At 51.7% G+C, this 15,404-nt stretch overlaps 1 protein-coding gene across 4 annotated transcripts in view; it reads left to right on the plus strand.

Annotated features, from left to right (window-relative positions):
* Positions 1–15,404, plus strand: part of ADAMTS10 (ADAM metallopeptidase with thrombospondin type 1 motif 10) — a 62,911-nt gene that overhangs the window by 43,664 nt on the left and 3,843 nt on the right. For all 4 annotated transcript variants that reach the window (XM_085312367.1, XM_085312370.1, XM_085312368.1 and 1 more), the window contains 9 exons: positions 255–318; positions 1,102–1,204; positions 9,024–9,157; positions 10,272–10,395; positions 11,107–11,187; positions 12,915–13,078; positions 13,455–13,581; positions 14,536–14,665; positions 15,153–15,357. In XM_085312367.1, the coding sequence (XP_085168493.1) occupies positions 255–318; positions 1,102–1,204; positions 9,024–9,157; positions 10,272–10,395; positions 11,107–11,187; positions 12,915–13,078; positions 13,455–13,581; positions 14,536–14,665; positions 15,153–15,357 (1,132 nt within the window). The remainder of the gene's footprint in view (positions 1–254; positions 319–1,101; positions 1,205–9,023; positions 9,158–10,271; positions 10,396–11,106; positions 11,188–12,914; positions 13,079–13,454; positions 13,582–14,535; positions 14,666–15,152; positions 15,358–15,404) is intronic.

The raw sequence follows: 15,404 nt of genomic DNA on the forward strand, positions 1-15,404 counted from the left end.
TGGTGCTGGCACTGCAGTGAATATGGACAGATCCAAAGCCTCTTGGATAGTCCCACCATATGCAGCTTGCAGTTGAGCGCATGAGGTCTATGAGGCTACACTTCTGAACTACACCCCTCCAGGCAGGATCTGTCCTTACAGCGGAGCAGGGCTGGGAAAAGTTACTGTGYTTCTGCGGGTGTGGGGCAGTTGCCAGCAACAAGTGTAGCTCAGAGCCCTGAGCTGTTTCTCCTATCTTGTTCCTGATTCAACAGGCCCACGATCGGAGGAAAGTACTGCCTGGGAGAGCGGAAGCGCTACCGATCCTGTAACACTGATGTAAGTACCACTGGTGGCAGGGTGTTGCATGGGGCTCTCAGGACAATGCTGGGGCTGAGTGCAAGCAAATCATGCTCTGCCGGGAGCAATCCCACAGTGAGGGAAGCAGAGCAGGACTGCACATGCCCGCACCAGCTGCAAGCTTCAGAGAGCAGGTGGGTGATATGTACCTGTGGGGCTTCAGCATCAAGAAAGAATCCACAAAGATAAAAAGGAAAACAGAGAGAGATCAGAGACTTCCAGCACGAGCATGACAGCAACTGTATCTTGCATGCCATGAGGACAGTCTCGGTCAAGTGAGAGACACTCACTGCACAAACGCTGCTCTAGCACCTACTTCCCAAGGCTAGGAGTTAGGCATCATGAGGACCCTACAATTGCACTTCAGCGAAGMTGTACTCAGAGCGTGGAAAAGAATACTAAGTTTGGCCCCAGAAAATGATACTTTTAATATCCACAGGCTGGTAGAGAAGAAAATAGATGCTTTCCCATTGCTTCCCCTGGGCTTTGTGTCTGCCTTTTCATGTGCCTTGCTTATACAATTGCTTGCAAGAACAAGGCTTGCATCTGCAGACGGACCAGCTCTGCCCCAGTGGCTCCTGCCATTTGTCTTCCAATAGTGTTAAGCTTTGCAAGAAGGATGCTCCAGCTGTCACAGCTGAAGTCTATGTCCTTGAAGGGCTGGTTTTGRTCACGGTTGAGAGCCCTATTGCAACTCCTGCCCTCTCAGCAGATAAGCCAGACTCTCTGCTCTTCGCTGACCTCCTGTCTCTGTCCCCACAGGACTGCCCTCCTGGTTCCCAGGACTTCCGAGAGCTGCAGTGTGCTGAATTCGATAACGTCCCCTTCCGAGGGAAGTACTACACCTGGAAGACATACCGAGGAGGTAAGTGATGAGGGCTGGTTTGGTACTCTTCAGAGCATCTCTCAGCTTCAAGCACTTAAGCAGGCAGAGCTGGAGCAGTCTTAGGGCTTTGGTTGCACCCACTCTGCAGGGGCAACTCTCATGGTTCCTATCAGCCTCGTGTCTCCACGCTCTGGGAAGCTCTTAGTCACCATCTCCATCAGCCTAGGCCTTGCAGACTGGCCACTCATTGCGGCRGTGCCTCAGTCCTTGTGGCACACTGCCTGACTGCGGATAAGGGCTCCCTCCGCAGACAGCTGGTCCCAGCACTGAGACATGACTGGCCTGTCATGCCCTTGTCCTGGGTCACATAACTCTGTGCAGTTGCTCTTTAAGTCCTCTGCTTTGCCAAAATTAATTCCAGCAACATTGGAGCTGTTTAGACTCTTTCTTGAGTCTGATAGTTTCCTTAATTATACAGTGAACAAACATGAAGGCAGACAAGAAAAAGGAACTGTAAAAGCAATGCAAACTACCATTCTGTTTCATCCAGCACTCTGTCCCTGCCAGGGTCCTGTATCTGATGGGGCAGAAAGAAAGGGCAGCTCTCCCTGCCCAAGCAGATTAAGATTTCGGCTCCTGCACAAGCAGGAAGGGATCCAAACTACTGGATCTTGCAAAAAGCAGTGCCCCTTTCTTCCCTGAGGTCAGTCCTAGCGTGTGCTGCAGAAGTGTCTAGCTAAGCAGAGGGGGTGGGAGGAGGTCTCCATGGCAGAAATCTCTTAATAATGAGAAAGAACAGTGCGTCTCCTTCATGTAGTTAATGAACTTGACTGGGGAAATCCTTCGCAGCTGTGTAAATAAGCACACCTCCCAGCGGGGCTTCTGCAACCAGAGCAGATGTGCTGAGGCTGCAGGGGATGGATCAATAAAAATGTAATAAAATTGCAAAGTAATAAGTCACACAAAGACCCCAGTGGATGCTGAGGTGGAAAATAGCCCCACAAGCTGGATCTGCCCTAGCTCAGACCTCTCTCTTCTCCTCACTGAGAGACAGGCATGGCCCCACAGTCCAAGTGCAGGCGTGGGCCCAGTGAATGATTGGCCAGTTGCACAAGTCCCTGTGTTTCAGTCTGACCTTGACATTGATTCTTGCTTTGGCCTTAAAAAAAAATCTTTTCCTCTCTTTCTACTTCAGCTTCCTCTTCCATAAAATTAGGTGATAAAACTTGTCTTCCTCCCAGAAGGCTGTGTGCTGTGGTATATTCATGTTTTGAAGGGATCAGGATGTTCTCTGTCTCAGAAGCTCTCCAGATTGGCTTTGGATAATTGTGGTGTTATTTAGCAGTTATGCCTTTTGTATTCAGAGTCAAAGGGTATCACAGTATTCCTCTGTAGTGATACAGGTAAGGATGAGGTATAAGCAGGGAAGTGATTTGTCCATGTTGGCAAAAACAGAGGTGAGCTGGAACCCACATCTCCTCAGCCTGGTCTGGAAGCCAAACTAGGAGAACTCCTGTCTCTCACCTTTGAAGAAACTACATGCTGAAACCTGCCTGTCTATGATCCATCAGCTAGTGACTCCTGCCAGGTTTAGTAGTAGCCTCTCTGCAGGGCCTAGACTGTCTCAGCTGGACTCTCTGATCATTTGGGACCATGGCAGCATTAGGGCATCATCACTGTTTTCTCCGTTACGAATTTCTTTGCCCAGGTCTGACCAATCTGGCAGGACCCTGGCACCATGAATGCTCGCCTCTTTATCTGCCAATGGGATTCTGTGATATTTGATGTCACACCAGGGTGTCAGAGGCACATCTAGGAAGGCAGCAGTGATTGTCCCTTGCATGTCCACCTCTGCCATGCTATAGACCAGATGCTTCTGGGGAGTGTCTGTTCCCTGGTGGCTCTCCAAGCACCTTCCCTCTCTTGTCCTCCATTCGCTGTGAGTGATTTTCTCTCAGGACCCATGTTCTTCCTCTCCAGACCCTGTGCTAGCAGACATGCCAGCTTCAGCAGCCCTCGGTCCTGTCCCCCCAACCTCAAGTGTCAGTGAAGCAATGGGCTCTGCAGTTGTTTTCCTCACTTGCTCTTGGCTGCCTGTGAGTCTCCTGCAGTCCCCAGAGAGCTGCTGAGGCAACAGGCATATGCCACGTCCTTCTCTCTGATACAAGCAGCCTCCTAGGATCCAAATGTGTTGGCAGCCTTATCCCCAGGTAGTTTTTCTTCTAGCTCATAGTGAATCTGCTCTTCAGATTGCTTTTGGACATGTGTCTCCTCTCCAGGACAGGTTCACCGTCTTGGCTGTCAGCACTTCCAGGCTCCCAGCACATCCACTTCCTGGGGATAAGCTGCTCCTCCTCCTTCCCCTTGGCCTCTAGTTCAGCAATAGCCTTTAGAAGAGCTCCTGTGTCAGCTGTGAGCCTCTTCCTCTGCTGAGCTCAGCCATTGCGTTTGTCATTGCACCATTAACCCAACCCCTTGCTGAAAGGCATGCTGGTGTGAGTGATGGGCTGTCCACACTATTCACCCATCAGACACTAGCCTGGTGGCCGCTACCCTTGCTGGACATGGCATGAAGCACCCATGTGCTGAAGACAGCACATATCCCTGTGGCTTGGATGGAGAAGGGCACAGATCCCACAGAGAATTTGGGAAGGGAAGGAGCAATCCACTGAAAGCCTGGCCCCAGCTACCAGGTCACTGGCAAGTGGAGGTTGGTTTTGCATGGGGCCGGTACAGCATGTTTTCCTGGCACTGATTTATAATGGTCCTGGAGCCCAGACCCCAGGAGTGTAAGATACACAGCCCCAGTGAGAAGCGCTGAGCTCAGCCTTTCAGAGTTTAACAGTCAGCAGATACCTCATGGAATGCGGCTTTAATTGTTTGTTTATTTTGTTTTATTCGCTTAGTTATTCATTTTGCTTTTGCGGATATAAGAGCCAAGGGAGAGTGGAATGGCTCATGGGGCTGAGAGTGCGATGGGGAGGAGCAGGGGCTCACAGAAAACAGGAGATTGCTCATCATAAATTGTAATGCACTTTAATTCCTCTATGAGCCAGGGCAGGCAGGAGGAACAAAATTCATTCTCTGAGGCACAGTGGAGTGGGTGGATGCAGTCAGTGCCCACAGCAGACCTTGCTGTTGTTGACTTTGGACTGGCCAGCCCAGAGCAAAAGAACACACGTTTCTCTGTGAGCCTGATAAATGGCTTGTGGATTTACCTCTTTGAGATCAGGGGCTTAGGATTTGCAGTGCAGACCCTGTGTTGCTCAGGGCTCTGTGCTGCTTATCTGCTGCTCATTTTCCAGCTGCGTGGGGGCAGGTAACGCTTGCTGGAAAGTAGGCAGACTGAGAGGATCCCACTCGATTTGTGGAAACAGCTGCTTCTTCTATGGCGGACTCACCTTTGCGCATGTGAAAACATGTACTGCAGAGTCTGTCCTACCCAAATGCATTGCCAAATTAATGGTTAGGCTTGAGCTGAAGCATCCGTTTCGCACCGTGCAGATGTTGGTAATGCTGCTTTGCAGGCATCAGTGAGACGGCACGAGAGAATGTAGAGCACTGCTGCCATCCTGAAGGCACAGCTCCCACCAAAGTGTTCACACTCTGCTTCTCTGGGAGAAGAGAGAGTGTTGGATCCTTGCTTTTTATGAAAATCTGGTCCTCAATTTCCACATGCAGTAACCTTGAAGCTGGCATTCCAAAGGGTCTTTTGGGGCTCCTCATTATCACCACCTTCTTGTTGCTGTGATCATGAGAAAACACAAAGTATTACCTCTCATGGAAATAAGTTTTCGCTGGTCTAGGCATCGATACAGGATAAGTCAGTGAGTTGTCTTTAGAAAGGTGCTTCTTTAAGAAATAACTTTGCAGCAGAGCTCTTGGGTAAAGCTCAGTGCTGAGGCTGAGTTTTGCAGCGAGGGCCATGCAGCCTCCAACTGACCATTTTTCTCTTCTCTGAAGAGCTGTTAGGAATAAGTTTCAGAAATGAGTCACTTGCCCTTGCCACCCCCAGCCCCTCTCCCAGGATGACCTGGGAGCCTTCACAGAATCACAGAATGGGTAAGGTTGGAAGGGACTTCTGGAGATCATCTAGTCCAACCGCCCTGCTCAAGCAGGGTCACCTAGAGCATGTTAGACACGGTTGCATCCACGCAGGCCTTGACTGTCTCCAGAGAAGGAGACTCCACAACCTCTCTGGCCAACCTGTTCCAGTGCTCTGTCACTCTCACAGAGAAGAAATTCCTCCTCACATTCAGGCGGAACTTCCAGTGCTTCAGTTTCTGCCCATTGCCTCTTGTCCTTTCACATGTGACAACTGAAAAGAGTTTAACTCCGTCCCCTTGACACCCTCCCTTCAGGTACTTATACACATTGATGAGATCCCCCCTCAGTCTTCTCTTCTCCAGGCTAAACAGGCCCAGCTCTCACAGCCGTTCCTCAGGGGGCAGATGCTCCARCCCTCTGATCATCCTYGTAGCCCTAYGCTGGACTCTCTCCAGTTGCTCCATATCTCTCTTGTACTGGGGAGCCCAGAACTGGACACAGTACTCGAGATGCAGCCTCACCAGGGCTGAGTAGAGGGGCAGGATCACCTCCCTCGACCTGCTGGCAACACTCTTCCTAATGCACCCCAGGATACCACTGGCCTTCCTGGCCACAAGGGCACATTGCTGCCACATAGTCAACTTGTCGTCCACCAGCACTCCCTGGTCCTTCCCTGCAGAGCTGCTTTCCAGCAGGTCAGCCCCCAGCCTGTACTGGTGCCTAGCATTATTTCTCCCTAGGTGCAGGACCGTGCACTTGCCCTTGATGAACCTCCTGARGTTCCTCTCCGCCCAGCTCTGCAGCCTCTCCAGGTCTCTCTGAATGGCAGCACAGCCCTCAGGTGTATCAGCCACTGCTCCCAGCTTGGTGTCATCGGCAAACGTGCAGAGCAGGCACTCTGTCCCTTCATCCAGGTCTTGGATGAATAAGTTGAACAAGCCTTCCTGAGCTGCTGCTGCACTGTGTCCAGTGCCAACACCTGAAGAAACCATGGTTCCTACTGGAAACCACTGTGAAATGAGGAGTTGGGGCCTCTTGGTTTTCCCACATTCCCAGCAACACCTACCTTCATACTCTGCATGGAAAAAGGCACCCAAAAGCTCCCCGTTGACATCTCTAGCAGGACTGGTGGAGCATGGCAGTGCTCTTTTACTGAGGCATTTCCCAGAGCTATTCTCCATTACTAAGATCCCTGTTATTTTAGTTAGTGGAAAAGTAGCCCAAAGATTTCAGCCTTTCACAGCTTGATTATATACCTTTTTCCACATCTATAGCCATAATGAGGAAGCAGATGTCAATGTGGAATTATCCCTATCTCTCTCTCTCTCTCTTTTTTTTTTCTTCCCTTCACTCTCTAGTCTTCCTTCTTCACTCTCCTAAGGTTTAAGTCTTAAACCTTTTATTTTAAGGGCAAAAATCTTTCCGATCAGCAAGCCTTTCTTAAATCCCTTCCCAAACAGCTGGACAAGTCCAGTCAGCTATCTTCGGCACCGAGAAGTTTCTCAGGCCTGGGCTGTCCTGAGAGCAGGCTGCAGGGATAAGAGCATCCATGGGGATGTCCAGTGGGGTCTGGGACTTGTGCAGAGCAACTGCTGCATGACAAACACTGCTGGTGATGGGCACTGAATTCCCCTGTTGTTCTTCACCACTGCTYGCCTTTGAAAGAGGGTTAAATTGTTGTGGATTTAAGCGTGTGCGCGCGCACACATGCAGCTCCTCCTAGGCTCCAATACAGTGAGGAAATCACTGCGGACATCCCCTGCTCTTGGACTCAGCATCATTTTTGCAGCAGTGTAGCAAAATCAGGGCACTTAAGGCAAAGGAAGGAATTTAGCCTCATGCCGCCAATCCCTGATCTTTTCTTTTTTTTTCTTTTCTTTCTTTTTTTTTCTCCTGCTTGTTATGTTTTTCATTCCAGTTTTCCCTGCCGGCTTCTCTTGCCAGGCCATAATGATTACRCTCTGGGCTGCTTGTTGCTGAAGGAGGCTGGGCTGGCAGCCGGCTGGGCACAAAGCAGCAGCTACGAGGAGCAATGATAAAAAAGAAGATCCTGTAGCAAATTAGGAGCTGCTAAAATGGAGATGAGGCTGCATGAGGGGTTAGCTGCTTCCTGGGGAACTGGAACAAGGTGTCTGCACTAGTCTCACCTCTCTTGTAGGGCAGCAGGAGAGAAGGAAGTGGACTAGGGAGTGTTTGCACAACAGTTTAAAGAAACATTTGAGAGTCCTAAAATGAAAGTCCAAGTTTCTGGCTGTTTCTCAGCTCTGCTTTTGTTGCATAATCTGCTCTGTGCTCAAATGATGACAGGAAGGAAAGCACTGCCTTTGAGAAGAGCTGGAGAGAGAGGGAGAGCTGGGGGCCAGACTGGGGCTAGAGAATCCCCTGCTGTGGATGGAGCRCAGGATCACCCGCTGCAGTGGCGCAAGGCCATGGGAAGGAAAGGTGGCTCCCAAAGCAAGCAAGTGCTGGCTGAATGGCAGAAATGGCTTGGGAAGGGGCAGCATGAGCCTCTCCCCAAGTAGGCATGGTGGTCACATTTGCAGGGTACACAGTTGCCAAGGGACCCGGTGGCATGGCCTGAGAGCTGCAAGGTCCTGTAGCTTTGATGTAAAACTCCCCAGTGTGGCAGTCCCCTAAGATGTTCCCATTTTCTTACTTTGTTGTTGACAGTTTCCATCCAAGGTCAGCCTGGGCAACACTGGGGCCAGGTTGCCACGCTCTGGGCTCAGGCATGCAGCGGTGGATGGCTCTGAGATTTCAGTGTCTCACCTGAGATGCAGCTGAACTATGTGCCCCTGTGGTCCTGGTGCCCCCCCATCAGGCAGGATGAAACACAGCATGAAAGGATCTAAGCAGTCCCTGGTGTGGCAGGGAAGTGGTTGGCTGATCAACCTCCTTCTCCAAGGGCTTGCCCAGGCCTCCTACTCAACAGCATGCCTCCAAGCAGCTGATTCCCTCTCATGGGTCTCATCCTGTTCCTTCCTCCCCYGGCTTTGCTCTTCCTTCCCCCAGCTGCAGTCGAGGGCTCCCAGGCACAGCTGGTTCTGCTCCCCTCCAGCTGCCCCTTTGATGTTCTCTAATGACTTGCAGCTTTGGCAGATTTTGGTTGCTGGCGGCCCACAGGCTGCTAGGTGCTTCCCAGCGCTGACAGGTGGCTCACCACTGCTGCTGGTGCCTACAGGAATGAACCACTGCAGCTTGGGGATGTGCCTCTCTGCTAGGGACCCGCAGGCTGTTGGGTCTCCTTGGGATGATCAGGAAATGCAATGAGAGCTGCAGTTTGGACTAGCATTTGATAAAGTCTGATGAGAGGAGAGAAGAAATTACTCTGTCCAAATCTCTCCTTCCCTAACAGGTCCAGCCTTTGGGATCACCTTGGACAAGTCACTTAAGAGCTTGCTGCCTCAGTTTCCCTGTCTGTAAATGAGGATATTGAGTGCCTTTGCAGACTGCTGGGTGATCCAGGAGTGACCAACATCAGATGTTGTTTCTTTTCTTCATCACATGATGCCTGTGTTTTCTGGCTGAGCAGTGGGGACAGTGTCTCACGTGTTTGGCATCATGTCTATTTCCTGAGTCTCTGTCTCGGTGCCCATCACCAGAGGCAGTATCTGGGCTCTTCCGTGTGTCCCTCTGCTAGGTGGGGGCAACCTCATCGGCACCTGGAGCTGCCCATCTGGATCAGGTCTATGAGAGAGGCCATGGGTAAGGTCTAGGAGAGAGGGGAAGGCAACAATTATCAAGGTTGAGCTGGCTGCATCCTTCTACTCTATCCTTGGCTGCTTCACTTAAACCTCCATTTCTTTCCTAGGGGGTGTGAAAGCCTGTTCCCTCAATTGCTTGGCTGAGGGCTTCAACTTTTACACAGAGAGAGCGGCAGCTGTGGTGGATGGGACACCATGTCGGCAGGACTCCAATGACATCTGTGTCAACGGGGAGTGCAAGGTACTGCCAGCCACGGGGGAGCTGGGAGAGGCTCAGAAGCAGGAGGTGAGGGCAATCTCTGGCTCCAGGGTAGAGGAACAATGCCCTCCACATGCCCACATGGCCATGGGCATCCCTCTGCCATGGCCCCAGCTCTTCCCAGGCACCCAGGTTACCTGCGAGAGCGTATGTCTGTCCTGGGGCTCATGTCTGTCCACTCCAGGCACCAAGCCCTCCGTTGGCCTGCATTAAGCAAAGGGTCTTTGCCTTTACAGCCCACATACTTCCAGCCACTTGATATTTCCTTCTCCCAGTCCCTTTGAAATGGGATCTGGAGGGCTGTAAAAGTTTAATTATAACAGAGAAGAGCTTTGGGAATGGTGAATTTCCCCAGCAGGCAGGCTGCCTCTCTGGCTTTGTCTGTCTCCCTTCCTGTGTCTCTGGGATCTCTTTKTGTCTCTCTGTGGGTCTGAATATCCAGGGAAACAAAGAAGCAATTGCAACATAGGTGGGCAGGGCTGCTTAGCCTTCCCCCAACTAACACACCACAATAGCAGCGGGGCAGAGTGCCAGAGGCTTTGTACRGGCTTGTGACCAGGGAATGGGCTCCTGGAGGACCCGGCTCTGCTTGGGCAGCTGCAACTCCATCAGCTCAGCACAGGCAGTGGCAAGGCTTCAGCCCACACTGTCTTCGGTCACTGGGTCCGTCCAGGAGCAAGGCAATAGCACAGTGTAGCATCTAGCACTGCCCCAGGGCCTATCTGGAGGATAGGACTCAAAGTGCTGCTGGTGTCCAAGCAGGGAAAGTTTTGGCCCTACTAATAACCAGCACTGGATGCAGCCTCACTCCACCTTCACTATTTTCTTTGTCCTGCAGTTTCTGGGTTTCTACTTGTGCCCCACAGGCTTGTTGGCCTTGTGAGATCTCCAAGGACCTGTTTTTGAATAGKGATGGCAGAAAGCTTGGGCTTGGAGGAGATGACCTTGCTGAGCCCTCCCTGATATGAGGTGCAGTAGAGAAGCAGGGAAATGGAGTCTGAAGAAGTCGCCTGTTCCTCAGGACGTTGCCAGTCAAATGTGTGGAGGACAAGGTTCCCCACCAAGATGGCTAATTCCCTCCTGCTCCTTCCTCTAGCACGTGGGCTGTGACCGTGTCCTGGGCTCTGACTCAAAGGAGGACAAGTGTCGTGTGTGTGGGGGAGATGGCAGCACCTGTGAGACCATTGAGGGCGTCTTCAACCAGTCCCTGCAAGAGGGAGGTATGGAGTAGCCACTTCAGCAGGCATTACTCACCCTCAGGTCCCCCTCACCTGGCCCTTCTGGGGCCTGGGGCACCTCATGGATTCAGCCTGCTTCTGGGGACACAACACACAGAGCAGATAGGGAAGTATCACAGAGGAACATCCCAAAGGGTCAGATCAGGCTGGAAGGAGGGAGTAAATCACTGCTGTCCACTGCTGAGCCCCAAGTCCCCAACACTGAGCACTGAGCTCCATCCTAGGTCCCCAGCTCATGCTCCTCTCAAGCTGCACTTTGGCTCTTGCCTTGTAGTCTCATGCAAGGTCCCTGCTGCTCTGGGACCTGCAGCTAGGCACAAGGTTGGGCGCGGGGTCCCAGGGCCATGCTTAGCCCGGGGGCACTCTGTGGGGCTCTGAAGGTTTCCCCAGAGCTTCCAGCCCTGCAACAGCCTTGCCACATTGCAGGTCCCATGCGATGAGCCAGCGCTCCAAGGCCAAGCCTGCATGCAAACCTCTGTCCTGATACCAGCCATCTTTTCACCGGAATGGGCAGCACAAGTGTATAGACTGTAACATTTTTCATGTTTAACTGCAGTAGGTTGCTAAACAACCATTTCTGCAGGGCTAATGCCTCATTTAGTGTTTCAACACTTGTGTAAGGTGGTGRCACGCACCTCCACTTGGGGCTCAGAGGCTGAGCATCTCTGCTCACCTTCTCTTGGGGTTTTGCAGGGTACGAGGAGGTGATCCAGATTCCCAAGGGCTCTGTCCACATCGACATCCGGGAGCTGAACCTCTCCGTCAACTATCTAGGTGAGAAGGGGCTGGATGGCACTGAAATCCCAGTCGGAAACCTGTTGGCCTGCCAAAGCACTTTTTATTGTGATTCCAGGGTGTAGAGAAAGCCCACATAGAAAGCTTTTCACTGCAGCGGAGGATGGGGCTGGGGGTCCAGGCTTGGCAGTGAAAGAGAAGAGAAGATGGCAAGGAATGAAAAATAGACCTACTCACATAGAATCATAGAATCAATAAGGTTGGAAGGGACCTCTGGATCCAGATCATCTAGTCCAGCCTCCCTGCTCAAGCAGGGTCACCTAGAGCATGTTAGACACGGTTGCATCCACGCAGGCCTTGACTGTCTSCAGAGAAGGAGACTCCACAACCTCTCTGGCCAACCTGTTCCCGTGCTCTGTCACTCTCACAGAGAAGAAATTCCTCCTCACATTCAGGCGGAACTTCCAGTGCTTCAGTTTCTGCCCATTGCCTCTTGTCCTGTCACACAGGACAACTGAAAGGAGTTTGTCCCCGTCCCCTTGACACCCTCCCTTCAGGTACTTATACAGATTGATAAGATCCCCCCTCAGTCTTCTCTTCTCCAGGCTAAACAGGCCCAGCTCTCACAGCCGTTCCTCAGAGGGCAGGTGCTCCAGCYCTCTGATCATCCTCGTAGCCCTACGCTGGACTCTCTCCAGTAGCTCCATCTTCCTTGGGCTCAATTATCCGGCCAGGCTCCAGCTCATAGTTTTCCTAATGAACTTTTCCCTCTCCACCCCTTGTCTTTTCTTTCTGTCCTTCAAGCAATCTACAGCTATGGCAGATGGATGGGGAGGGGAGCTCCCTGCCTGCCCACTGCTGTTTGCCTCCATGGCAGCTCTCTGGGAGCAGGAGCCTACCGGGATGCTGGTGTTGGTGAGAGGTCACAGTAGGGCTCTTCCCACAGCATCCCTCCAGGCCAACTCCCTTTGCAGGGTTCAGGGATGTTCTCAAATCTCTCTGCCTGGCTTAGGTTAACTGTGCTCATCTGAACTGAATTTGTGTGCGCTACAGGCACAGCCCAAGCTCGTATCTCTACGCACTGCTACCACCAGTCCTCCAAGATGTGTTCCTCCACCCCAGGTGGGAGGCAAGGGAGCGTCCTCCATCCTCATCAATACAAAACATCCTTCCCACCCCAGAGCATCGGGCCAATGAGGTTGTCAGGAGCCGTGAGTGCAACAAGTGATGTGTATCCAAGAGGAAGGGTCTGTGGGAGAGAGAGCTAGGAGAGCATGGGAATGTGAGCCCAAGSGAGTGAGTAGATCTCCCTCTAGCGACTCACTTCAGCAACCACAGCATCCAGCCCAGGCTCCTGCACACCAGCATCTTACCTTAGCCTCAGCAGCCAAGACCCGGGTTGTATGACTGTATTTGACCCTGCCTTTGTGGCTACAGCTGGTCACATCACCAGATGTGCCTGTCACCACGCCAGGGAGCTGGCACAGCTGGCTAGATATTCCTGCACCACCATGCATCCGCAGTGCAGGAACTGAGAGTCTGAGACCAAGGAGACAAGCACGTTAGTCCCATCTCTGCTAAAGACTTTCTGCGTGGCCTTGACACAGGCACTTACTCACTCCACCTATTYCCTCCCTGTAAAATGAATCTCATTTACCCTGTATTGTGACAATGCTCTAAYGCTGATAGATGAAAAATGCTGGGCCAAAGCTAGATACAGGCACATTTAGCCCTTCTACTAACCACTTTTTCCCTTGTCCCTCCAGCGTTGAAAGGAGGGAATGGCGAATATTACATCAATGGGAAACTCTCCATTGACCCTCCGAGGCGCTTCGATATTGCAGGCACGACATTTCACTACAGGAGATCCCCAGATGAGCCTGAATCATTGGAGGCCTTGGGGCCCACCAACATCACCCTCATTGTCATGGTTGGTAACAGCACTTTCCCTCATACCCCCAGTAGGCCTTATCTGGGCTAAAGAGACCTTGCAATGACCACTTGGGAATGAGTGCTAATCTGCCTCTGTAATTGTTGTCTCAGGTAAAAGAGACATAACAATCAGAGGTAAAATTGACTAAGTTCTCAAATCTCCCTCCCTAGATCTGCCAGGCTTTGGAATAAAATTGATCTGTAAGTGCACAGGATCTTGTTCTCTGATCATGACTCTGTTGCCTTTATGGCTCCACCATGGTTACCACTGGTGGCTGCCATGTCAAGCTGGAAGGGCTCTGACACCATCTGGACAGTCATGGCCATCCTGGACTTTGATGGCACTGATGTGTTGATGGTACCTTTCTCCACAGGTCCTTGTGCGGACAGAGCTACAGGGTATTCGGTACAAGTTCAACGCACCCATCAGCAGGGATGCCTCGAACCAGTATTCCTGGCACTACACCCCATGGACCAAATGCTCAGCGATATGTGCAGGGGGTAAGTGGTTTAATCTCATGTCGACTGGGAGAGGACACGTCTATCTGCAACTCTGCGACTCCCACACACGATGTCTGGACCATAAAAGAYGGCACACAGCCATTGGCATCTGCTTTGCTCTTAGATTTCTATATAGTCCCACCCTACGCTCAGCCACTTGCAACCTGGTCTCAGTCAGTCTGGTCCTGTGGACAGTGACTGGATAAACAATCTGGATGCTGTTCTTCAGTTAGACTGCAGGCATAGGTAGTAAAGATGATGAAGGGTGGCATGATATGCTTGAAATTCATTGACTTTGGTGATGCAGAGCAGATCAACTGGTCGTAACAGCCCCTCTGGCCTTCAGATCTACGTGTTTGTGAATTGAAGCATGTTAGATGTTTCCCTGAATCCCTTGGGCTAGTTCTTGTGGGGATGGAAGCAAAATTTTATGTGCCATGTCTGATGTCTCTGGAGGTCCTGGCTGCAAATGTCTGAACAAGTATTCAGAAGAAGAGAGAGGCAGTTTCCAGAGCAAAGTGTAATTATGTTTCCTACTTAAATCTAGGGACCTCAATTTGACCTTGTGTATTAGGTCTCAGCAAATGGAGTGCCAGAGAATGATGTTTTCATCTCTTCTTTCAGCTGTGGCCCCCAGATTTGTCCRGAAAGGGTCACAAGGCAAAGGTTAGAACAAGGTGACATCCCAGAATCCTTTGATCCTACCCCCCTCTACAAACCCTGCAGGTTCCTGCCCTGGCTAACCAGCTTTTAGCCCATCCAGCCAACTCTGGAGATGTTAGAGGAAGAGGAAGCTTTGGTTATGAATAGAAATACTTGGTAGTGTGCAGTGGCAAGTGTCTGCTCTGCTACATTGCCCACATGGGAGCGGAGCCGTGGGACAGTGCACCTGCAGCCTAGCTCAGCACTAGCCTCAGGTTTGCTCTCTCTCTCTCTCTCTCTTCTTGCCGGCAGGCAGCCAAATCCAGTCTGTCATATGCAAGAAACTCTCCGACAGCTCAACTGTCTTCAACCATTTTTGTAGCCCTGAAACCAGAATGCCAGAGCGGCAGAGGCCATGCAACACTGAACCATGCCCCCCAGCGTGAGTACCACAGCTTGGAGCAGGCAGAGGGAGGGCTCGTGGAAAAGCCAGTATGCAAGGAGGATGGGAATAATATTTGACACAAATCCTGGAGATGAGTGAAGTTTTCCCACTTTTTTTCCCCTTCCCAAKTCGGAGTCCTCTGCCACAATCCCCAGGGCAGGGTGATGCTAACTGTCTGGGACAGCTCTGCAGAGATGTGCAGAGCAGAGCAGTGTGCCAGCCAAGGAACACCTCCGTAGTATGACATCTTCCCAGCCACTGTGCTCCTTGCAGAAAGAAGTCCTCCACACCTGGCCTTTCTGGTACTGAGTTGATATTCAGCACTGTCCTTTAGAAACTCTCCCTGCTTCTCCCTTGATTGCTCAGTGGTCCAAGTAGAACTGCCTGGGAGGTTGTGGCCAGGTCAGGAATAGGGCTACATACCCACAGGGCAACCACGGACCACCCTGCACATTGCCAGCTTTAATGTTCTCCCTGTCCCCAGCTGGGTGATTGGGAACTGGTCTGAATGCAGCCGAAGCTGCAACGAGGGTGTTCGCACACGGAGTGTCTTCTGCAAGCGTAAGATCTCTACCACTGAGGAGAAGACCTTGGATGATGCCTCCTGCCCCCAGCCACGGCCCAAGATGCTTGAGCCTTGCAACAATCAGACGTGCCCCCCGGAGTGGGTCGCCCTGGACTGGTCAGAGGTGAGCACTCATCTCTGTCCTCAGCTCTCTGATGCCATCTCTGATGG

The sequence above is a fragment of the Rhea americana genome, unplaced genomic scaffold (assembly GCF_003343005.1).
Source record: "Rhea americana isolate MKP2758 unplaced genomic scaffold, rheAme1 scaffold_361, whole genome shotgun sequence".
In the NCBI taxonomy this organism is placed as follows: domain Eukaryota; kingdom Metazoa; phylum Chordata; class Aves; order Rheiformes; family Rheidae; genus Rhea; species Rhea americana.